The sequence below is a fragment of the Corythoichthys intestinalis genome, chromosome 7 (assembly GCF_030265065.1).
Source record: "Corythoichthys intestinalis isolate RoL2023-P3 chromosome 7, ASM3026506v1, whole genome shotgun sequence".
Taxonomy (NCBI): Eukaryota; Metazoa; Chordata; class Actinopteri; order Syngnathiformes; family Syngnathidae; genus Corythoichthys; species Corythoichthys intestinalis.
In genome coordinates, this window is record NC_080401.1 from 2,054,464 (window position 1) to 2,079,668 (window position 25,205).

At 42.4% G+C, this 25,205-nt stretch overlaps 1 protein-coding gene across 6 annotated transcripts in view; it reads right to left on the reverse strand.

Moving 5' to 3' along the window:
• nlgn1 (neuroligin 1) overlaps positions 1–25,205 on the reverse strand; it is a 222,747-nt gene that overhangs the window by 109,092 nt on the left and 88,450 nt on the right. For 5 of the 6 annotated variants that reach the window (XM_057841073.1, XM_057841071.1, XM_057841070.1 and 2 more), the window contains one exon: positions 3,857–3,916. The exons of the other annotated variant lie outside the window; for it this stretch is intronic. In XM_057841073.1, the coding sequence (XP_057697056.1) occupies positions 3,857–3,916 (60 nt within the window). The remainder of the gene's footprint in view (positions 1–3,856; positions 3,917–25,205) is intronic. 6 annotated transcript variants of the gene reach the window in all.

The window sequence follows — 25,205 nt, forward strand, 5'->3', positions numbered from 1 at the left end:
AAGCGACAAGTTGTTTTTTATTTTGACCTCCAGTAAACCTGCCTTTTTGCAAGCAATCAAACAGTGGAGGAAAAGGTGTCTAATAGCACACACTGTAAACTGCCTTCTTTAGTAACATACTTTCTGAAAGTCAATATAAAAATCATCTATAAGTTCTTTAAGCTATTTTACTGTATGAGGAAAAAATATATTGCGTCTCAAAGAAACTTAATTCAACTTCATTATTGTGTCACCAATACGTTGTCTTGGTGTAATTTCTGTTTTACCATTGATGGTCTGATTTTCGACGGGCAGCGCCATTTTTTTCAAGTGACGTCAGATTGAAGCAAATCGTTAAATTGGGGACCTTTTTTTTATGACTTCGCGACTAGGATCTCCCTGTTCGAGTGGCGTTCCAATGATATGTTTCTTGGTCGGAGGTTGGAAAACTCTGACTTACCACCTTCCTCGAATGCAGTATTAGGCAGCACATTTATCTAAATGTTTAAATGTTTTTTGTTTGTTTTTTACTGTGCCCAAAATAGCGGAATCCGCACATGTGGAGAATTTAAAGTGACTTTGAATCCGGTGCTTTGTGCGGAGGCAGTACCCGCGTCCATTGATCGATGATTTATTTGAAGGTCTGAGCGGGAGTCAAAAATTTAGCAAAATTTACCTCAACCAAGCTTATCTGTAGATGCACGTGGACAAAGAATCTCGGGAGTGGCTGACTATTAACACGCGCAAGGGACTTTTCTGCTCCAGCTCTGTTTCAACGGGCTATGGATCACATTTTGAGTGGATTGCCAGGACTACAATGTTACTTGGATGACATTCTCTGCATCGGTGCCAACAACGAGGAGCATCTTCGAAACCTGGATGCTGTCTTGAAAAGGCTAAGGCAGTATGGTCTTGGAGCGCGGAAGGAAAACTGAATTTTTGAGCCCATTTGTGTAGTATTTCAGGCATGTGATAGACCATGAAGGGTTACACAAGGCTCCATCAAAGACAAAGGCAATTGTGGATGCACCTACCCCAGAAAATGTGAGTCAGCATATATCTTTTTTGGGTCTGCTAAACTATTATGGACGGTTTATTCCCAATTTGGCATCACTTCTTAAACCATTGGATGAGCTGTTGTGCAAAGATGAAAATTGGAAATGCACAAATAAGTGTAACAAAGCCTAAAAAAAGCCTAAAAGTCTAAAGGCGAAAAATGCCGTGATTGCATCAGAGGTTCTCACTCATTTCAACCCTGCATATCCTATACAGCTGGCATGCGATGCTTCACCCTATGGAGTGGGTGCCGTTATCTCGCATGTGTTCCCGAACGGTGATGAAAGATCAATAGCTTTCGCATCAAGAACACTTAACAAAGCAGAGTCAAACTATGTTCAATTGGAACGAGAAGCATTGAGCATTGTTTTTCGTGTGAGGAAGTTCCACCAATATTTGTATGGACGGAAGTTTACTCTGTTAAAGGATCACAGACCACTGACAACAATTTTGGGACCTCACGCAGTAATCCCTTCGTAGGCTGCTGCACGTCTTCTGAGGTGGGCTTTGTTGTTATCAGCTCACTCATACGACATCAAGTATCGTAAATCTGATTTGTATTGCAATGCTGATGGACTTTCAAGGTTCCTACTTCCTGTCACTAAACATGAACCAACCTCTGGACATATTCTATTTCCGGAATGTTCAACATGCACCAATTTTAGTTTCGCAAGTGAGACGTGCAATGCGGAACGACCCCCAACTGTCAATCGTCATTGACATGGTAATTAAAGGGCAAATCAAGTGGGAGAACACCGCTCTCAAACCTTTTTTGGATACGAGGTGGGAACTTTCTGTTCAATCGGGTTGTTTGCTGTGGGGGAAGAGAGTGATTGTGCCACAGTCACTGCGTGCTAAAATGCTTGTGCAACTGCATGCAGGCCACAGTAGTATTATTAGAATGAAAATGTATTTATATGTATTTATTTTTGGTGGCCAAAAACATAGAAGAGACGGGAAAAAATTGTTCATCTTGCCAGAAATTTCGCAACAATCCACCTGCATCCCCACTTCATCCTTGGGATTTTCCTCAGGACCCTTGGCACCGCATTCATATTGAATTTGCGGGCCCTTTTTGAAAATCGAATGTTGCTGGTTGCTATCGTTGTCCATAGTAAGTGGCTAGAGGTAGCTATCATGAAATAAACAACATCGGAAAAGAATTGAGAAGTTAGGAGAGATGTTTAGCCGTTGCGGAGCCCCTGCACAACTCGTGTCAGATAACGGACCCCAATTTGTGTCAAAAGAAATGGTTGAATTCCTGCAAGCCAATGGGGTTCAACACATGAAGTCGGCTCCCTATCACCCGGCAACCACTGGTTTGGCAGAGAGGTTTATGCAGACCCTCAAACATGCTTTTAAAGCATCACAAGGGCAAAGTAAGCTACATCAGACAGTACACGAATTCCTCCTAATATACCGTAAGTTAAGGACGAACGGACTGAAAAACAGCTTCTTCCCGAGAGCCATCACCACCCTGAACTTGGATCTGAAATGTCCGTGGGACAACCCTGATGAAAGGTGCAATATTATATCTCTGCCACTGCTGCTGCACTATCAGGACACTTATATATAAACACATAAATATATTTTCTGGTAGGGCCACTGCCCATCCCTCCTGAGGCCTGGCACGCCTTGGGCAGGAGTGCGCGTTATCATCTGATTGCGGGTTGGATGACAGACAGGTAGAGCAGCCACAGCTGCAGGCAATCGCCATCATCTGGTTTCACCGTCAGTTGCTTCTCGCATTCTTATATGATATAGCTGATCCACGGCTCACGATTGCTTTACTCTCGCCCCAGGTCCTGTTTTATGTGTGCTCCCTGTCGGATTTCACGCCTGCCTTCTTCCAAGTTTCCACGCCTGCTTCCTTCCAAGCTTCCACGTCTGATGCCGGCTCAGATACCCCAAGCAGAGCAACCTACACCCGCCACATACATTCCTGTGCTCGCCAATAAATTGCTCATCACAAGCCCTGTTTGTCCGCTTTGGGATCCTCTCCTCGCGCTTCCAACAATTTTCTTTTTTTTTTCATTTATTTATTTTTCTTATCTAATGATTTCGTGTGCAATATACAAAACATATTTATAATACTTCAAATCCCACACTGAACCTCAATTGTGCTGTGCAGATTTTGTATATATTTTGTGGATTTTTTAGACTTCTATGTTGTAAGTTTTTAAGTCTCTTTTTTAACTTATTACCTTTGCACTGTAAAGGAGAAGCTCCCCCCAATCTCGTTGTACATTTTTATGATGACAATAAACTTCTATTCTATTCTATTCTATTCTATTCTATTCTATTCTAACTTGTGTTTTGACAGTTGCTGTCAGATTTTCATGATCAAAGCACCTTTCCAGCCCCGAATCTTTTACCGGTACGACGTACCTGACCGTTTCAGCCTACTTTCATCCTTGTATATACTGTAGGTCTCCATGGCTTCTCCTATTGGAGTCACGGACTAGCAATAGTAACTAAAGGGGCGGTGGGGCTTTTGCGAATGGCCCATTCCGATTTTTTTTTATTTTTTATATCCGACCTTTGGCTCATTTGTATTTGGATTAGAATCGTATGTCTAGCGAACTCTTCTGCAATATGAGTGCATATTCGAATGAATGAGAGCCATACACTCAGTACAAGTGAAATGCACCACCACTGTACGACAAAACAAACAGCAGACGTAAATGAGCAATGAACACACACAAAAATGCCAGATGCATAAAAAAAAGTTACAGGAATTCTAGGAACATTTGGGGTCTTTATTCATGCAAATCAATCTTTTTTTTTTCTTTTTTTTTTTTTTTTTTTAAATGAAAACTACCTTCGTCTGCTGCGCGGTCGCTATCACTTAACTCATCAGACTGTTTCTTTGCGAGGGGACCTATAAGACCAAGAAGGAAAAGGGAGTATTAAAACAGTATCATCAAAAACATAGAATATACAGCCTCAAAAAGATGATTTTAAGCATTGTACTGTCTCTAAATGTTTCTGTAGCCTATTTGTAATACTGAATAATTGAATATTAACCCTCTGATGCATGAGTTATGAAATCATTGGTCAAGATTTTTTTCTGATGTGTTTATATTCTTCTTAGGGCATGAAAATGAACGTTCAATTTCTTATTTTTTTAAAATATGATTTTTTTCATGAAGTTAGACATGTTCAATCCACTGAACTCCATGCACTTGCACATCCAACATAAAACAATGTAAATTTACTATCAAAAACGAATTAGCTTGTGTTCTATTGTGAATATAGAGAGAATATTGATCCTTTTTATGCTTTGATAAACATTTCAACATTTTGGGGGAAATTTCAACACTATAGACACCATCCATAGGCCTGAATAAGTAAAACAATTAAACTAGTTGTGACTCCTACACCCAAGCACCAATGTCTCTGTTGTTGTCTGCCAGCCACTCATAATTACTCTTGTCACTACAGTCATAGGGTCATAGGGTTTGCATAGGGATGGTAGGGACATAACACTACCAACTTTTCAGGATGCTCAAATTGTCTCCACCAACTTTTAAGCAACCTTATTTGCTTATATAATGGCTTCAATTGTATAGGTAGTTTAGATTGTCTTCCCATGTTGTAAGGATAGTATTAAACCTACCATTATTAAGTAAGGGTGTAAAGGTACATGTAATAGTATTGAACCGTTTCGGTACATGGTACTCGGTTCGGAACAGACGCGTACCGAACAAGTTTCTGACATAATAAAACCCTCTCTTTTCGAGGCTGTGAGTTGATCGGGTTACAGTTTCTTTGTGTTGATTATATTTACTCCATCTTTTCTACTATAAGAGGACCAACACGGTAGGACAGCATAACCCAGAAACGTCAACAGCGCGACAACGTGGCCGCCGCCAGAACGCAGTGAAACGTGGGCGTTAAAGTCAATCAGCCAATGCACACCAGTCGCAGTGCGGCCGCGTGTTAGACGTGTCCCAGAAGTGGCTCAACGTGACGCACGCGTAAAGAACGGCAGAGTTTATTATTTGATGTGAGACGCGGCCCTCCTGCGTCAATACTACTACCGGTAGCTAGGATCGGGCCGGAAGTCACTCGTGTAAAAATACGGTGGATCAGGTCGATTTTAAAAACTAATATGCAACCGTAACCTACTTTTTGAGTCCATCAGATCTCTTGAGTGGTAGATCGGGGCACAGTTGACTTGTCTTTGTTGATTTACTGCTGTCTTCTCTGCTATAATAATAACCAACACGGCCCTGTGTTCAATACAAAGCCCTCCTACCACAACAAAACAAGTAGGAACTAATATTCATATAGGAACTAAAGTTATACAACATAAAATATACAATATAAATAAATACTACATCACATTTGTAAAATATAAACACATAATAAAATAAATAATAGCCAATTTGAATTAAATAAATTGAAATGAGCTAAAATACCTGTAATTAAATAACAAGAATAATACACAGATCCTGCTACACAATTAAATGTATTAATTTCTGTGTGGCGCTTTAACTTGAGAAAATCCACCGATAAAGCTTTTGAAAACCGTGCATAAGAAAAAGGATGTTTCATTGAGGCGTTTCATTTGTAAAATACATGTTAAAATCTTTGTCATTGGGATTGCTTTTCTCTTTAGCACAGGACTTCTTTTTTCTTCTTTCTTTCAGAAAGAAAGCTGACCAATACGCGGGGTCTGAAAGGGAAATTGTTGTTGGATTATTATCTTTAAATACCAGCTACTTTTTGAGTAGAATTCTAGCTTTGTACAGACTAATGTTCCTATTGTTGAAAGCACAAAAGTGTGTAAAAAACAACTAGCACGTTTATATTTTGCATTTTCTTAGTGTACCGAAAATGAACCGAATTGTGTGAACCGAGGTACGTACCGAACCGAGATTTTTGTGTACCATTACACCCCTATTATTAAGTGAATTACAGTACTTTCAACATGTTCAGACTTACATTAGCCACGCTTACATGCTGACTTTTATTCATTCCGATTCAAATCATTCCGAATGGAAATTTCAGATCAGCTGTTTACATGTCACTTCATCTATTCCGATCCAGCGTTTACATGTGTCTGCCATTATTCCGAAAGGACGTTTGACGAACTGCCGTCTGACATGCGCAGATTAATCAAAACAAAGCGTCACGTTGCAAAACATGGAGATCAATCGTCAGATCAGCTGCTGTTTTAACTTTTCGAGTGGAAACAAAACTTCAGAATGATACGCCGTTCATTTAAAAAGTTGTGTGGGTGCGCTGTGCGTGTGCTTGGAAGCCATGTTGCAAGTGACGTTACTTACGTCACCAAGTGACGTCACCACGTCAGTACGGAGCATGTGCAGAAAGAACGCAACCAGACACCATTCCGCTTCCCTGTTTACATGATATAATTTTACTTCTAATCGGTTTGGGAAAAGGAATATTCCACCCCTGTGAATCGGAATGAAATTCCATTCGGTTTGGGCCTGTTCATTCCGAATGAGGTGTTTATATGGAACACATTTATTCGGTTTGAACAAATATTCCGATTGTAATTGGAATATTTGGCTCCATGTAAACGTGGCAAGTGATTGACCCCTTTTTGACTTGCTAAAATAGCCAGTCCAGTTTTTCCCCTCAAACGCAAGTTTGATTGGCTGATGACCCCCCAACACACACCCGCACGCATTCACAGCCGGTGTTCTGTCACATTTGTAATATGTAGCTCCCAAAGCTTTTTGGTGATGAATAAGCACTCTTTTACATTTAGTTGGACTCTCAATGTTATCCAAATGTGCTAAATAAACAAGTTACATAAAAAATATACACATGCAACATGAATATGGCATAAATAAATGCTCAAAGACACGGCGAAGACGTTAACGGTGAGAGAGCGGCGTGCAGTTGAGTTGTGTACAGCCACATGACAGAATGTGTCTGAGGAGAACGTTTCTACATGTCGGTCAATGATCAAATGTATGTAAATATTCCTTTTTCGAAAATTTGCAGTGTTGACCTTGGAACCGTTGCATTCGCGGCCATTTCTAACATTATGCACATGCGCAGAACCGTTTATTTTTTGCATTCCTAGATAGTTAAGAGATGATGAACAAATTTGTATTTCTTGTGGATGATTGTTAATATAATTTGTATTCGGATATTGCAATTTAAATTTGCCTATAAAATCCAGACACTTATTCTGGAAGTTTTCAAAATGTTTCTTAAGTAGTTTTTGAAAACAAAGGTTTGAATCGGACAGTGTACCACCAAAAACCCCACTCCCCCTACCCCCTCATTTTCATTGTAAATCTGCTAGAAATAACTGAAATTATCTGCCAGTGCTTTAAGAAATTTTACTCACTTAGATTTGGTGTAATAAAATAGCTAGCTGAAAATAAGCTTAACAGACTTATTTCAAGCTAAAAGTTTGTACATTTAATCTTACAAAAAAAAAACTTGTTTGTCAGAAATGTTCTTAATTCAAGAATAGATAATGTTGAAAACATTATTAGAAAGAATTTTTTTTCTTTATTTAGGTGAAAAATGACCAACTTTTTGATGTATGGGCTTAATAAGAACAAATAGTGTAATAATATTTACTATAAGTAAGTGGAGGAATCTGACACATTAATCTGTTAACTAGCCTTTAACACTAAAAACTAGATGGAGAAAATTACTCGACTAGATTTAGGAAAAATGATCAGATTAGGACGTTAAACTGTAAATTTGCAGTGTGAGAGTTAGTATAAATCAATACAGATTTATTTGCATTAATCATTTAGCCTATCAATTAATTAGGTTCATATTCGTGAGAAATGTAGCCCGTTCACCCAATCTGTTTGATATTATTCATGTCCCGTCCCCAGTAAAAAGTGAACATGCAGGTTATAGTGTATCACAAAAGTAAGTACACCCCTTGTATTTCTGCAGATATTTAACCCCTCGCATTTCTGCAGATGTTTAAGTATATCTTTTCATGGGACAACACTGACAAAATGACACATTGACACGATGAAAAGTAGTCTGTGTGCAGCTTATATAATAGAGTTAATTTATTTTCCCCTCAAAATAACTCAAAATATAGCCATTAATATCTAAACCCCTGGCAACAAAAGTGAGTACACCGCATGGGAACTACGTACATCCCTAAAAGCTTTAAATAGCTTATTCGGAGTGTCCCTTTCATACATCTTGTCAGATGAATTGCTTGTATATATGACCATGTTCATGTGTGTACCATGATACGATGTGTGAATAAACTAAACTAAACTAAACTAAACTAAACTAAACTAAACTAAACTAAATGTCCAAAGTGAGTACTGCTTGTCTTTTTCCCTCCAAAAATGTCATGTGACTCGTTACAAGAGTGCTGTCAGCATTGCTGCAGAGATTGAAGAGGTGGAGGTCATTCCCACCACCATGCTTGACTGTAGGCATGACACACTTATCTTTGTACTCCTCACCTGGTCGCCGCCACACATGCTTGAGACCATCGGAACCAAACAAATTAATCTTTGTCTCATCAGACCATAGAACATGGTTCCAGTAATCCATGTGCTTTGTTGACATGTCTTTAGCAAACTGTTTGCGGGCTTTCTTGTGTACAGTCTTCAGAAGAGGCTTCCTCCTGGGGTGACAGCCATGCACACCAATTTGATATGGAGTACGACGTATGGTCTGAGCACTAAGAGGGTGACCCCCCACCTCTTCAATCTCTGCAGCAATGCTGACAGCACTCCTGTAACGAGTCACATGACATTTTGGAGGGAAAATGACAAGCAGTACTCAATTTGGACATTTAGGGATGTACGTAGTTCTCATGCGGTGTACTCACTTTGTTGCCAGGGGATTAGATATAAATGGCTATATTTTGAGTTATTTTAAGGGGAAAATAAATTAACTGAATTATATAAGCTGCACGCAGACTACTTTTCATTGTATCAAAGTGTCATTTTGTTGGTGTTTTCCCATGAAAAAATATACTTAAATATATGCGCAGAAATGCGATGGGTGTACTCACTTTTGTGATAAACTGTATGCTGTCATATCGTCCCTACCAATATTGAGACCAAACCTAAGCCTATTGTCCGCCCCACCTATCTCTAAGGGAGAGCCCAGGCACTCTGCGGAGGAAAGTCATTTCGGCCGCTTTCATCTGGGAATTTGTTCTTTCGGTCACCACCCACAGCTGGTGACCATAGGTGAGGGTAGGAACGTAGATTGACTGGTAAATCGAGAGCTTCGCCTTTCGGCTTAGCTCCTTCGTCATCACTACGGACCGGTGCAGAGTCCGCATTACTGCAGTATAGGCAGTATAGCTGCTGCATCGATCCGCCTGTCGATCTCCCGCTCCCTCCTACCCGCTCTTGTGAACAAGACCCCAAGATATTTGAACTCCTCCACTTGGGGCAGGATCTCATCCCCGACCCGGAGAGGGCACGCCACCCTTTTCCGACTGAGGACCATGGTCTCGGATTTGGAGGTACCGATATTCATCCCAACTGCTTCACAATCAACTGCGAACCGCTCCAGTGAGAGTTGGAGGTCACGGCTTGATGAAGCCAACAGCACCACATCGTCTCCAAAAAGCAGAGATGCAATGGTGAGGTCACCAAACCGGACCTCCTCAACGCTTCAGCTGCGCCTAGAAATTCTGTCCATAAAAATTATGAACATGATCAGTGACAAAAGGCAGCCTTGGAGGAGTCCAACCCTCACTGGGAACGAATTCGACTTACCACCGGTAATGTGGACCAAACTCATAATTGTTTAATAATACTGAAACAATAATTAAAATGATTATTCATAATAAATATCAATCGAAACGGATGACCCTACACAAGCACTTTATTAGGCTTGTTGTTAACACTCGTGTATGTAAATTTGAAGTTAGTAGATTGTTTTACTGACACACACGCATACGGGGCAACCTCTGAAAAAAATCAGGCCCCAAATTTGGATACGAGATTTCTGACTGTTTTTTTTTTTTTTTTTTTTTTTTTTTCAGAATAAAAAGAGACTTTAGATAAAGCTAGTTTTTAATATAATATATGATTTTCTCTGATTTTTTTTAATGTGGGGGGGGGTCACCCTGTATGTAAATATATTTATTCATTCATTCATTCATTTTTCATGCCACTTTTTCCTCACGAGGGTCGCAGAGGTGCTGGAGCCTATCCCAGCTAACTACGGGCAGTAGGCGGGGTACACTCTGAACTGGTTGCCAGCAAATCGCAGGGCACAATGAGCCATACGACCATTCAAGCACACACTCATACCTACAGACAATTTAGAGTGTTCAATCAGTCTACCACGCATGTTTTTTTTGGGATGTGGGTGGAAGCCGGAGTCCCTGGAGAAAACCCACTCAGGCATGAGGAGAACATGCAAAATCCACACAGGAAGGCAGGAGCCCGGGATATAACCCTTGATCTCAGACGTGCGGACATGCTAAGCACTCAGCCCCCGGTGGCGGCAGGCCAAATCCCGTTGAGCGGGCCCCCAGAATGGCTGGTCGGGTCCGGGTTTACATTTTTTCATTCTTTCTTTCATTCATTTTTTGGGGGGGATGCCGTGGCTCGGTGGTAGTGTAGTTGTCCCCCAACCCAGAGGCTGTGGTCTCGATTCTCTGCCCTCATGAACTCGCCTAAGTATCCTTGAGCAAGATACTGAACCCCACATTGCTCCTAGTGCTGCGTCACCATAAGGTAGATGGCGATGTAGTGCAAAGCACCTTGAGCACCTTGAAAGGTGGAAAAGCACTATATAAGTAAAACACCATTTCAATACTACAGTATTATAATTTTTTTGTTTGGTATTTATGCATGACAGTGGGTATTATTTACATGCTGTTGCCACTGTGTTTTTTTTTTTTTTTTTTAATTATTACATTTATACAGTGGTACCTCGACATACAATCGCTTCGTCACACGATCTTTTCAACATCCGACGTAAAATTTGACTCGCCATTTGTTTCTACATCCGACGACATGCTCTAAATATGATGATCTTTGGCAGCACCGCAGTTTCTTTGTTTTCTCGCATGGCAGATTTTCTTGTGAGAGAAATCAACATGGCTTCCAACAATGTTAGTGCAGGTGGTGAAAAAAAAGGAAAAAAGGTGATGCTTCTTGACATGAAGATAGATATGATAGGAAAATATGAGCGTGGGGTGTACATCCGTGATATGGCTCGCTCAACAATACAGCCGAAGACGGTCTATGATGGTCCTCCTCCGCTCGCCAGTTTTTATAAGTTAAGGTGGCAATTATTATTGTGGTAACATCGCCAAAGAAATCGCCAGCTTCATCAGGTTTCTAATCATTTATTCCATCAATTCGCGCCTAGGATCCCCCACCCACAGCAAGTAAACAAAGTGAAAGTGAAACTAAAAAGGCTCACACTATCAGGTACACCACGCAAACACATTCGCCACATTAGAACCCGGTTTGTTACATTATTGCAGGTATAACTATTATTATTGCCATTATAGTATTAGCATTCCGATTTTTATTCATAATGTATTTGTTTTGCTCTTTGTAAATGATATTTGCAATTGTAACATCAATATCTATTGAGAATTTAGTGTAGGTTTTCGGGCTGTGGAACAAATTAATTGCCTGGCTCTGCCAGACTGTTCTCCCTGTAATTTTCAAACACTGAGAGAAAGGTCTGGGAACCAGCCCATTAACGGCCTCTCGAGCAGGTACAAAATCAATCGACAAATCAGATTCGTTTATTTGCGTGACGTGTTCTTAACGAGCAACGTCACTCTTGCGCGTCGAAAGTCGTCTCCACAACAACACAGATGGTGAACGGGAGAACTGAGAATATGTTCCAATCCACGGTAAAATCAGTTTTAAATGACCAAAAACACATCGACACGAGTCATTGACAACAGTCTGTCTCGCGCTAGCCATGTTGAATAAACTCCGCTCTCTTCGTATGTTTACTTCCGCGCGCAAGTCCCTCGTCCTTCCCTCGTCATTTTACTAACGTCGTGTCTGCCCGTCGCTGATTGGTCCACTCCGCTGTCTGTTTGCTGTGGCTTGCTCCGCCCTAGAAAAAAAATCCGCGTGAATGGTGGCCAGACTCAATAGTTGGAACAGCGGTGAGTCTGGTGTACCAGGCAAACAAATTAATGGAATAATAATGTATTCTTATGGGAAAATCCTGCTCGACATACAACCATTTCGACTTACAAACAAGGTCCTGGAACGAATTAACTTGGTATGTAGAAGTACCACTGTATATTTATATATATCCTTTTTCAGATGTATCCTGATGTGTGCAGGCTAAAAAAAACAGACTGCTCCGCCCGCAAATCAGAGTCTGTATTAAGCCAAATGTGCTCCTAGCTCGGTGCTGTGCTGTATCATGAATAAAAAGAGCAAGGGTGGAGTCAATAAAAAATAAGAATTGAAAGGGAAAAAGCGCTTGTGAAATAAATTAAACAAAATATGTAAAGCTGTCCCTACTAGTCGACATTGTCGACGTCATCGATGACGTAAATGGGTCGACGGGCAAAACATACCGTCGGAGGGTAATGAACGGTTAAAAAAAAAAAATTACATGCAGATAAAGTTTAGAATGGCGGGCGCTCGCGATGCAAGCAGTGAAAGCGGCATAAAGCCAAAAATGCGGACCAGAATGGCCAGAGCCTGGAATTATTTCAAGAAAATATGGAGGGTGCCACTGTGTGTACTCTTTGCCAAGCTGAGCTCGCATACCACGGTAGCACGTCGGCTATGAACGAACACTTGAAGCGCCGTCACCCAGGTGTAATTTTGGAAGACAACAAGAAACAACAAGCTAGCGGATTGTAAGTCCATGCAACTTTCGCTCGATTTTTTAAAATTGAAGTTGCCTTCACGTGCGTTGTATCATCGTGCATCATTAAGTTTTTTCCCCACGTACTTCACGTTTTTAATCTACTCTGCTGCTGCTCCCGAAAGCTGTAGATCTCGGCATGCAGATTGTATTTATTAGGATCATGGAAGCTCCCACTCGGAGGAATAAAATAATGTATATATTGAAGCGGTATGCAATGTTTAGAGTCTTGTTAGCTCAATTGCTGTGTCCAGCGCTGTAACTCTGCTGCTCTCTGTGAACTCTCTTTACCTCTCTAATGAGCCGGAACGCGCGCGGCTCTTTATAGTGTCTCTGTCACGTGACTGTGACGCAGCCGGTAACGCGCTTGGCCAAACAGACACACAAGTACGGTGGGTGAATTATGTCAAACAAAGGGTCACCACACAGGTCCCCCCAGAATTCACCCACACAGGATGCCAGGCGCAACCCGAATCAACAGTACGGAACGGAAGGGTTGCGCGGCCGGGGCGTCTGTGGAAGACGACCAAACGGACAGTCAGGCGGCCGTCCAGGATGCCAGATGCGGGACGCCCAAGCATAACAGTCTGGAGGACGCCCAGGATGCCAGGCAGCGGGCGACCGAAAGCGACGTTCAGGCGGCCGTCCAGGACGCCAGATGGGGGACGTCCGAGCGCAACAGTCTGGAGGACGCCAGGCGGCGGGCGACCTAAAGCGACGTTCAGGCGGCCGTCCAGGATGCCAGATGCGAGACGTCCGAGCAGAACAGTCCGGAGGACGCCCAGGACGAGGAGCGCGCTGCGCAGCACCGCCCAGGCGAGGCCGAAGAAGCGGACGCCAAGAGAGGCGGCTCGCATTGCTCAGCAGCGGTTGAGGAAGAGGTCGAGACGTGCGACGAGCAGTACCACCCAGTCGAGGCTGCAGACGAGGGCGATAGGCGCGGCGGTCGCAATCGACCGGTCGAGGCTGGAGGTGAGGGCGACCGGCGTGGCGGTCGGAGTCGCAAGGCCGTGGACAAGGGTGACAGGCGAGACGAACTAAGTCGACCGGTCGTAGCAGGTGGGGGGGAAACGCCAAAACCGGAGCGACGCCATCGTTGCCCAAAGGCGGTGGACGAGGAGAGACGTCGGGGGCGGCGTTCACTGTTGCTGGCCGAGGTGCGACCCTGGAGACCTCCGGAGGCGCCGGCACAGCAGCAAGGCTAGCGGCGATGGCCGAGGACTGACCGCGGAGACTCCCGGAGGCGCTGGAGCGAGGTCAGTGGCGGCGGCGTCCAGCGGCGCCGGTAGATGAGCGACCTCGGAGACTTCCAGAGGCGAAGGTGCTGGAGCGAAGCCAGCGGCAGTCAGAGACGCAGGCACAGGAATGACGTCGTGAGGAAGAGCAGGCTCAGCGTCGACGAGAAAACCAGGGCCGGACGAAACGTCGTCGAGAAGACGAGGGCCGGGCGGAACGCCGTCCAGTAGGCCAGAGGCGGACGGGGCGTCGACGAGAAAGCCCGAGGCGGACGGGGCGTCATCGAGTAGGCCTGAGGCGGACGGGGCGTTGTCGAGTAGGCCGCAGGCCGGCGCACTGTCGTTCAGTAGGCCGCAGGCCGGCGCATCGGCGCCGAAGCCAGGGAAAGCCAGGGACAGGCGCAGCGGCGACGACAGAGAGCGGTGCCAGAGCCGAGGCGAGGGGGAGCGGGGCAGGACGCGAGACAGCAACATCAGCGCCGGGAAGCACCAGAGCGGAAGCGCACGGCGGTGGTGTGGGTACCGGGACAGAAGCACAACTGCGAGGAACCGGGGCGGAAGCGCCGCCATCTTTGCCGGGAACCCCGGGCAGCAGGGCCCTCGAGGCGGGCACCGTGGGCACCATTGAAGTCGAATTGTACGACGGTTCAAAAAGTCTGAGGAGGTGCACCTTGAGCCCCGTATACTTGTCCCCCTTCGGCGGATAAACCACGAAGCGCTGTGCTCTAACCGCCGTCGAGTACCCGAACGCGGCCACTACGTGGTAGAAGCGCATGGTATCGTCGGAAATACCACGGAGGACGAACTGCTCCTCCGCAAACGCGAACCACGCGGCCGCAGAAGACTCCTTAAACGTCGCCAGCTCGAAAAAGCTAGCGTCCGCCATTGATTAAAGTGTTCAAAAATGCCTCTGAGACTTCAGCGAGGCTCGTTGGGGTCACCAGTGAAGCGGTATGCAATGTTTAGAGCAGGGGTGGGCAAACTATTCCACAAAGGGCCGCAGTGGGTGCTCATCATGAGGATAACTTTTCACCAATCTGGTTTCTTAAAAGTGCAATCCGTTGATTGCAGTCAGGTGTTTCTTGTTTCCACTGAAACCTCATTGGTTAAACTGTCTGTGCTGAATCAGTTGGAACAAAGACCAGGACCCACTGCGGCCCTCGAGGACCGGTTTGCCCACCCCTGGTTTAGAGTCTTGTTAGCGCAATTGCTGTGTCCAGCGCTGTAACTCTGCTGCTCTCTGTGAACTCTCTTTACCTCTCTAATGAGCCGGAATGCGCGAGGCTCTTTATAGTGTCTCTGTCACGTGACTGTGATGCAGCCGGTAACGCACTCGGCCAAACAGACACACAAGGACTGTGGGTTAATTATGTCAAACAAAGGGTCACCACAATATATATATACAAGTATTTGATACACTGCCAATGGGTTCTCCCCACTGTATATGTATATACACTGTAAATGTTAATATCCAACTTAATTAAATATAAGTAAACCAAACTCAATTTTTATCAACCTGTTGTGGACACTTATTTTTCATAAGTAAGTAGTAATTTGGGGTTGGAGAACTTGCTTAACTTGATATATCCCAGTTAAGTCAAATTTGAAAAAATTATTGTACCCAGTGTCCTTTGGGCGTTCTATCAGACAAGCGCAGATCAGCCCTGCCCACTTTCGCGCTCTTTCCAACACCTTTCTCAGTTATTGTCGCCATTGTGGGTTTTTCTTGTGCTTAGCACACTGATTTGGTAAGTAAATATTTTACTCTTTTGTAAACCGTCAATTTGTCTTGTTGTAGCGTAGTAGCCTGTGTGCTGCCAGGGAGGAGGTGTGTCAATTACATCAAATATCACCGCTAGCAAGCATGCTATAGACCAGGGGTGGGCAAACCGGTCCTCGAGGGCCGCAGTGGGTCCTGGTCTTTGTTCCAACTGACCCAGCACAGATAGTTGAACCAATGAGGTTTCAGCAGAAATGAGAAGCACCTGACTGCACTTGACTGATTGCACTTGTAAAACAGCAGATTGGTGAAAAGGTGTCTTCTTAATGGGTTGCAACAAAAACCCGCACCCACTGCGGCCCTTTGTGGAATAGTTTGCCCACCCCTGCTATAGACCCTACCCACGTGACGTCACAACTCCTTCCTCCTGACTGGTGCCGCCCAATTGTCCGTCAACACATCATGTTTACCTGTTACGGCTACGTACATTCCTCCTATTTACGACGTGTTTTTCTGCTCGTTAACATTAATAATCAAAATGGTGAAGGCGTGTGTGGCGGTCGGTTGTAATAACAGAGAAGATAGACGGAGAAGACGGAGAGACTTGAAGTTCTACTGGATTCCGAGAGACCCGGAGAGAAGAGAGCGAGATGGGCTGCTGCAATTCGACGAAAAAACTGGGCTCCAAACGATTACCACAGATTATGTAGTAGTCATTTTATATCTGGTAAGATGCATTTAATACATATTTAGAGGGTTTTGGGCTGACAACCACAATTAAGATCATTGCTAGGCTAATCGCCGACAACATACACGTATGTATGTAGTGAGAGTGCTATCGCTAAACCATATAAACATTAAAAGCCCTAACTCCATTGACAAACGACATGAAATATATTAGACTTCACAGCGGATGTTAGCAATAACAAAAGATTTTGAATTGAAAATTTCGTAACTCACCTTTCCAAGCACTAGATTCCTGCCGAATTTTCGTGGACGAGGACCCGTTTCACCCAACCAGCAACGAAGTATTTATAAGCCTCCAAGCTCTTAAAGTTTTTCAAACTTTCGTGAGAATAGGCTGATTTTGTGTGGACAAGGTAGTTGTACATATATCAGGCTTGCTAGCAGATGTCAGGCAAATACGGCGGAGACAGCGAGTCGAAAAACATCGATTTAGGCATCAAATATGGATCTGGCGAATGGATAAACTGAAGCTTTTCCACATAACGCCCTTTATGCAACGCATCAAGTGAGTTTACGGCATCCAAAAGCACCGGGTCTTCCATGAAATGCATTATAAATTGCTCGATCAATTGAGACCATTGATAATACAGACACAAAATGACGGACAAGGGGGCGGAACCATACAGCGAGCACGTGATTTTGTGACGTCGGTGGGTAGGGTCTATATGACCGTGACAATAACCTCATCATTTTCAGAAACAAATGTAGACTAGAGTTTATGGTAGACTATCATTTTTGGCCGGCGTTTTGAATTCTTGGTCATTAAGTTGTGAGACGGGGCTCATAACGTTTTTAGGCGATGGGAGAGGTTTTTAAAACAGTTACCGAGCGGTTTTAAGTTAGCTAGACCGAGGGGACGTTCGCTTCCGGTTTTCAAAATAAAAGCACGAATTCTATCGTTAACTGGCGTTTATTTTGTAAAAATAACAGGAACTGCCTTAGTCACTACGGCTAGCTTGAGTAACGCCGAATTTGCCCGAACAAAACTAAACAGTCCTTATTTGGACAAATTAACGACACGTTGTGGATCTAAACTGCTACTTTCTCACCTAAAATGTTTGAAATGTCGATAAAGTGATTTATTGACAGAGTTCGTGCTAGAATTGAATCAGCTTCAGCCTGTTGATTTCGGCTCAGGTAAGAGCTAAATGCACAGTCAGACTTGTGCGCCAACGTAATCGGTTCTTGCGTTAGAGCATGGGTCCCCAAACTACGGGCCGCGGGCCGGATACGGCCCGCCTCCACATTTGGTCCGGCCCACTGAACAATTTTTTTTCCCCCAATAGGGTTGTTTATTTTCTGGCCTTTTTTCTGTGAAGAACCAAGAGAGGGTTAACAATCTGGTGTGTTGAAGGTTGGTCATTTATGTGCATATATTTTGAAATTGTTGCCTTAATTTTGTGTTCTTTTTCACCGTCCCCCAATCAGGCTGAAGCAAATGGTCAACAGTCCACACATACCCCAGTCTCAGCAATTACAGGTGTGTCTCATACACTGATCAATGAATCATTTAATATTTGTATTTGTTTCATGGGTTGGGGTAACAAACATGCATTATTGTTTTTACAGATGGATTAAGAAATGCATTGTACATCTCAATTTGAATGTTCAAAAATAATCAATTAAATTAATTTTAAAATAACTCATTACACATTTTAGCTTGTGAATATTAAAATAATTCTACATATAATAATATATAAAATTTTCAAAGCTGTGAGGCCAGAAATCCTAATTTATTTAGTGGAATATTAAGACATGATCCTCATGAAAAAAAAAACTCTTGCACTATACACAAAAAAGTAAAATGTTTTCAGTAGCAGTATGTGTGTGTGTGTGTGGGGGGGGGGGGGGGGGGTTACCAAATTTTGAGTAAATTTCACTCCAGCATAATGTGTGGTTTCAGTTAACTTTAGGCCTCTACCACATTCCATTCACACTGCCCACCTCTGTTGTGTTGCTGCTGCATACTGCTGTGGAGAGCAAGCGAGGCAGATATACTCTTTTTATGACCATACCAATGACTTATACCAGTTGTTGTGAACTACTCATCGAAACATGTCTCTCAGTCTGTCATTCTTAGGATGAAAAACGTACAGTAATATGGTAGTTTGAACATTTTAAGTGTGTTTTTTCTGCTCAATGAAATACATGCACAGGGGTATTTCATTTGAAATTGAATTGAAATGTTGAGTTTTTATTACTACAAAGAAAATGTTAACGGGGAAAATGGGATGTGTAAAATGGGGTATTTAGATATTACTAAATATACTTACAACTTAAAGCCCTGTCTCTAATAAAAGCCTGCACTGCTAAAGTAAAGTGCAGAACAGTATATCAACACATATTCCACCCACCCCTCAAAATGCTACACAGTTCTTAACTAATATCTCTTCTCTCTGTATATTTAGTCACCAGATGTAACAGCACTTTGCTCTGTTGTCCTCAAAGGCCTTCCCATTCTACTTGGTGACGACTCCAGTGAAGTTTACAAGACTTGCTTTGTAAGTAACATTGAAAGAAGACACTCACTGATCTCAATTTACTGACAAATCATGTTTATTATGTATTTCATAGTGTTTTCAAATATTTAACATATAATTATTTTTAGTTGATCAGAATCAGGTGGATTCTGATCTCACTCATAAATTATCAGTATCCCTAGTAAATGTGTTTATAGTACATAATGTAGTTAAATTAAGGATGTGAATTCTCCTCTCACACTTTGAAAAACCATGTGAATGAATTTCGGGTTGCTCTAGGGGATTTTTTCCCCAAAAGAAGATGAGATTCAGGTAGTTGTGTGTGCTTCTTTTGCAGCATACAGCGAAAGAAGTAGTAGTCGCCTCTGTGACAGTTGGGTTGCTGACTGTTGTCAGCGAAAGATGATCAACAGCAGGGTCCGAATGCAGCGCACCTCCAGCCCATTTCCACTGCCATCGTACTTGAGGGAAGTACTGTCATGGACAATGTTAGAGACTTTCCCCAGGCAGTCCGCCTCATATTTGGGCTTATGTATGCCCTCCACTTTGATTACCCAAAACGCATGGCAAACACATTCAGATTCATTAAAACAGTCATGCTTGAATTGGGAAACAAAACCCTCACTCCAAAACTGCTCACTCTGAAAAACAAACTACAGGTGTAGGCAAGTTGATACAGTGTACAGCTGTTCACCCTCCTGCAGAAAATTGGATGTCCCCCCAAGCTCCTGAGGCTGATCACTTCCTTCCATGAGAATATGAAAGGCACCATCCAGCATAATGGCTCCTCCTCAGACCCCTTTCCCATAAAGAGTGGAGTTAAGCAGGGCTGCGTTCTTGCTCCGACACTTTTTGGTATCCTGTTCTCGCTGCTGCTTCGCTACGCCTACAAGCAATCTGTAGATGGGGTTTACCTACACACCAGAAGTGACGGCAGTCTATTCAACCTCGCGCGCCTTCGTGCCAAGACAAAGATACACAAAGTACTTATACGTGAGATGCTGTTTGCTGATGATGCAGCCCTGACAGCACACACTGAGGCTGCCCTTCAGAAACTAATCGACCGCTTTGCGCATGCCTGCTCTGAGTTCGGCTTGACAATCAGCATCAAAAAGACAAAAATCATGTGCCAAGATGAAACCACCTCCTCCTCCATATCCATTGGCGACAGCACTCTCGACGTTGTGGATAACTTCACGTATCTGGGCTCCAACATCTCAAACAGCCTCAGCCTGGACAAAGAACTTGACTCTAGAATTGGAAAGGCATCAGCAGCAACGGCTCGTCTGTCCAAGAGAGTGTGGGAGAACTCCAAGCTCACCATCAAGACTAAGATCCTCGTGTATCACGCTTGTGTGCTGAGTACTCTACTGTATGGTAGCGAGAGCTGGACTCCATACGCCCGTCAGGAACGCAGGCTTAACACCTTTCATCAACGCTGTCTCAGGAGGATTCTTGGTATCTCATGGCAGGACCACATTTCCAACAATGACATTTTGAAAAGGGCAGGAATGCTCAGCATGTTTGCCCTGCTCACCCAACGACGTCTGCGCTGGCTTGGCCACGTCACCCGCATGAAAGATGGCAGACTACCCAAGGACATCTTGTACGGTGAACTTGCCACTGGCTCCAGACCAACAGGAAGGCCATCACTACGATACAAAGATGTGTGCAAGCGGGACCTGAAAATGGGTGGCATTGTTCCAGCTTGCCTTGAATCACTTGCAGAAGACCGCAGCAGTTGGCGAGCCACCACCAGGCTTGCCATCAAGACAGCTGAGGAGAAGAGAGAGGTTCAGTGGGCAGACAGACGAGCACGCAGACGTGAGAGAAGTGACATACTATCACCAGACGACTCTGTCTTCACATGCGTCACCTGCAATAAGATCTGCCACTCAAGGATTGGGCTCTACAGCCACACCCGAGGCTGCAGCTCAGCCATCTAATGACACTTTTACACGGCGCATTCACCATTGTCTTTTGAGACAGACGGTTGCCATAGAGGCAAGTTGATACAGTGCAAAAACTTGAAGTCTTACTCAGGATATTTTTCTTATTTCTAGTCTAAATGTCTAATTTCCTAATGAAAATGTCACTTAAAATAAGATAAATCACCTCTAAAAAGTAACATTTTTTTCACTTGTTTCAAGCGAAATGTCATTAGCTCGAAATAAGAAGAAAAATATATCTGGAACAGTTTTTTTTTCTTTTTTTCCCCCTGCTTAGAACAAGCAAAAAAGCCTTGTTCCATGGACAAGTGCAAGTACTTATTACAGGTGCAAATTTGCTTGAAAAAAAAGTGAAATTGCCCTAGAAACAAGTGAAAAACAAGATACTATTTAGGTTATATGTATTATTTTAATCCTTTTGGTGCCCTCAGGTCAAGAAAGAAAGGGGGAAAGAAGGAAGAGAGGGAAAAAGGATGGTGGGAGGAAAGAAAGAAGGAATGGAAGGAAGGAGGTAAGGAAGAGAGAAAACATGGTGGGAGGAAGGAAAGGAATGGGTGGAAGAACGAAGGGGGAAGGAAGGGTTGGAGAAAGGATGGTGAGAGGAAAGAAAGAGGAAGGAAACATGAATGAGTAGACGAAGAAGGAAGGGGTGGAGGAAAGAAGGATGAGGGGGAGAAAGGATAGTGAGAGGAAAAAAAGAGAAAAATCAAAATATTTGTTGTCTTTTGACCCAGGACGACAGCATGAGGGTTAAGACCAATGACATATTTTTGACTAGAAATTAGACCTTTTTTTAGACGAAAGACCTTAATATGAAATTAGAATTTGAATAAAAATAAGACACATATTCTTGGTAAGATTTTAGGTTTTGAGGTCTATAACTCCAGTACACATTTTGCAAGTACTCTTTTGGTGATGTGAGAAAAACAAGGTGTCTTGTTTACTGTTCCAGGTGTTAAAGTGAAATTTGAATTTGAACTGAGTTGTGTGTATTAAAAAAAAGTTCTGTATTTTTATGTTTATTTTATCACTGCTGCGCAGTTTAAACCATGGGACAATGTTGATTGTAGTTCCAGTTTTGATCACTAATATTGTTGGAGAAATCAGACCTTTTAGCTTTACCAGAGCTCAAGCTCATGTTGTAATGGGCAACTAGTTTGACGCCATGTCTTCAATGCTGAGTTATTGTCCTGAAGTTATGAGAATAGTAATTAATACAAAATTACTACTTGAATACTGCAAACTCAAAATAAACAAGTTACCACAATCCAATTATTTAAGTTAATTTGAGTACTGTACACTCAAAATAAACAAGTTACTGTAATCCAGTTATTTAAGTTAGTTTGAGTACTGCCAACTCAAAATAAACAAGTGACTATATTCCAATTATTTAGTTTGAGTACTGCCAACTCACAATAATTAAGTTAATCAAATCTAATTCATCTAAGTCAACATAAAGGCAGCAAGTTTGCATTTTTTTTTTTTAGTAAAGTCAACTTGTAAAATTTTACAGTGTATATATATATATATATATAGATATACATATATATCTAGTATATTCATAATATAATAAAAATATATATGGAAACACAGCACTGGCCTGCTTACTATAATCCATGACTGCACTAATGTTGGTTACTTTCTTATAAAGTATTATTGTGTATATTCATATAGTAGCATACTATAAAATTAAGTAATACTATATATTTAATTTTGGTTATTATGATTATGTGTACCTTTCATTCATTTCATTCATCTCTGCTTTATCTATTTTCAGGTTAAAACAAACAAAAGTTGAACAGTTTTTCCCCTCCCCCAAAAATGCGAGCATCTCAACTCACACAAAGTATTCTCAAAATGACTGTCCGGGAAGTGAGGCCCATTGCAATTCATTTTAACATTTAGAACAATATAGACATACCACAAAAAGACTAAGAATTGTTTTGACTCCTGTTAAAAAGGTGAAGTCACAGTGTTTCCGTTTACATTTTTTGCACTAGTGCCAGCAGCATTTGACCTCATTGTTTGTGATTTATTATTGATATGTTATTTATTTATACGTTAATAAAGAATTTAGGTGTTCCAAAATGTTTTTGTGAATTAATAAGCTTCAACAAAAATGTCATTATTAAATTAGTAAAAAAAAAAAAAAAAAATTAGATTAGTTGACTAATCGTAAAAATAGTCGGCAGACTAATCGGGAGGAAATTAGTCGTTTGGGACAGTAAAAATATGCAAAAATAGCGAGCTCGGGGCCTCAAATGACAGGATTACAATGAAAGTGGTAAGGCAAGATGACTAATAAAATGCAACTTTGCAAACCATGTGATACAACAACAACACAGAACTGTGGAAACTTTGGCTTGTAGCAAGCACCTCACAGGGGAGATGCAGCAGTAAGCACCAGCCGTGATAACACCACAGTTGCAGAGCAGGGAAGTAGGATTGGAATGTTCCGTGAGTGAATATTAGAATTAATATCATCAGTTACGTGGCGTCTTTAAAGTGCCATAAAATTTACTTTAATTAATCAGAATGCTTTGTTTGAAAAAAAAAAGGGGGGGGGGGGGGGTCTGTTATGTTTCTGCCTTGGAAACTATATGTCTTTAAGTATTTGACATCTATCTATGTGTTTAAGGGGAAAAACTATATGAACGAAATTTAGTAATAAGTCCTGCTGTATGGAAGCTCGCCTAGGCTGCGTTCAATAACAGTTTTATGCGCCCTTACTCACTTGCCCTAGGCATTTGCCCTTGGGGGAATCCCCACTGCTGCTCCTGGCTTTTCCATTTTTCCAAACAGCTGAAGTGAACTTGGTGAGATCGACCCTTTGAGGGCTTAGTAATCGAGGCAACAACGATGGTGACTTCAGAGCGCCATGTGTCCCATAATGCATTGCAGCGGTCAGTGTTGTCACTAAGTAACGCGTTACTGTAATCGGATTACTTTCTTTCAGTAACGAGCAATGTAACGCGTTCATTTTTCCAATCCAGTAATCTGATTAAAGTTAGTTTCCTCGGTCCCTGTGCGTTACTATTTTGTTGTTACCTCATACTGTATGTAGAATGAAGAATATTGTAGTCATGTACGCAGAGCATTTGAAAAGAAAATACTGCGCTTGAGTTTGGGAGTGACATCACATCTTACGTTTTCTCATCGGGGGGAAAAAACGGGTCACGTGTAATACCATGCTGCCTGTGCGCGCGCCGTCTGCCACGGCGGTCAACAACATAGCCTGCTAGCTATCAGGATGCTAACAGTAAAGGAGCCGGAGAGATACATACAACAAACGGCTGCATTTGCTCACTGGAGATACAGCCATTACTTCACATATCAGTCCAGTAAAGATGACAAAAATATCTCAGTGCGTTGCAAACTCTGCGCTGGCTCAGAAAGACTGTCAACCGCTATATACTCGACATCCAATTCAACAAGGAAGCACTTGGAATTACAGCAGAACGCGTCGCGAAAAAAAAAGCCGACAGGTAACGAGACAGCCAGCTCTTCTACAGTTTGTAACCAGCCTTTATAATATGTGTAATTATGTACATTTTATAGTTGTTTGTAATCATAGGCGGAGTTTTACATTTGTGGGACTGGGGGGAGAAGCATGTTGAAGACTGAAACGAAAGTCAAAAGTGTGGACACACATTTTGCATTGTATATATTTTCAATACTATTATATATTCTCACTGAAGACATTAATACTATGAATGAACATGTGGAATGGCAAAAAAAAGTGAAATAACTGAATAAAGGTTTTGTTTTCTACATTCTTCAAAGTATCCACCTTTGAGGTGTCTCCAAACTTTTGGCCAATACTGTATATATATATATATATTATGGCTGTCAAAATTATCGCGTTAACGCGCGGTAATTAATTTTTTTAAATTAATCACGTTAAAATATTTAACGCAATTAACGCACATGTCCCGCTCAGACAGTATTCTGCCTTTTAGTAAGTTTTACAGCAGGCTTTTTGTGCTGTCTAACAGCGAACTCTTGTGGTCGCTTTGCGACATGGTTTATGTTTTTTTCTTGCCAGTTCAATATGGCTGCACGACGTCTCGGGCTGACGCCTACGTTGTAATGTTGTGCTTATATGATCCTTGGACAAGATTTGTCCGTAAGTATGGTTGTTGTAAAGAATGTACATATTATGTTAGTAAGCGAAATGTTCAATTTTTTGTATGAGACGCTTTTTGTTAATGTTTAGTGAACCTGTATAGCGTGCTAA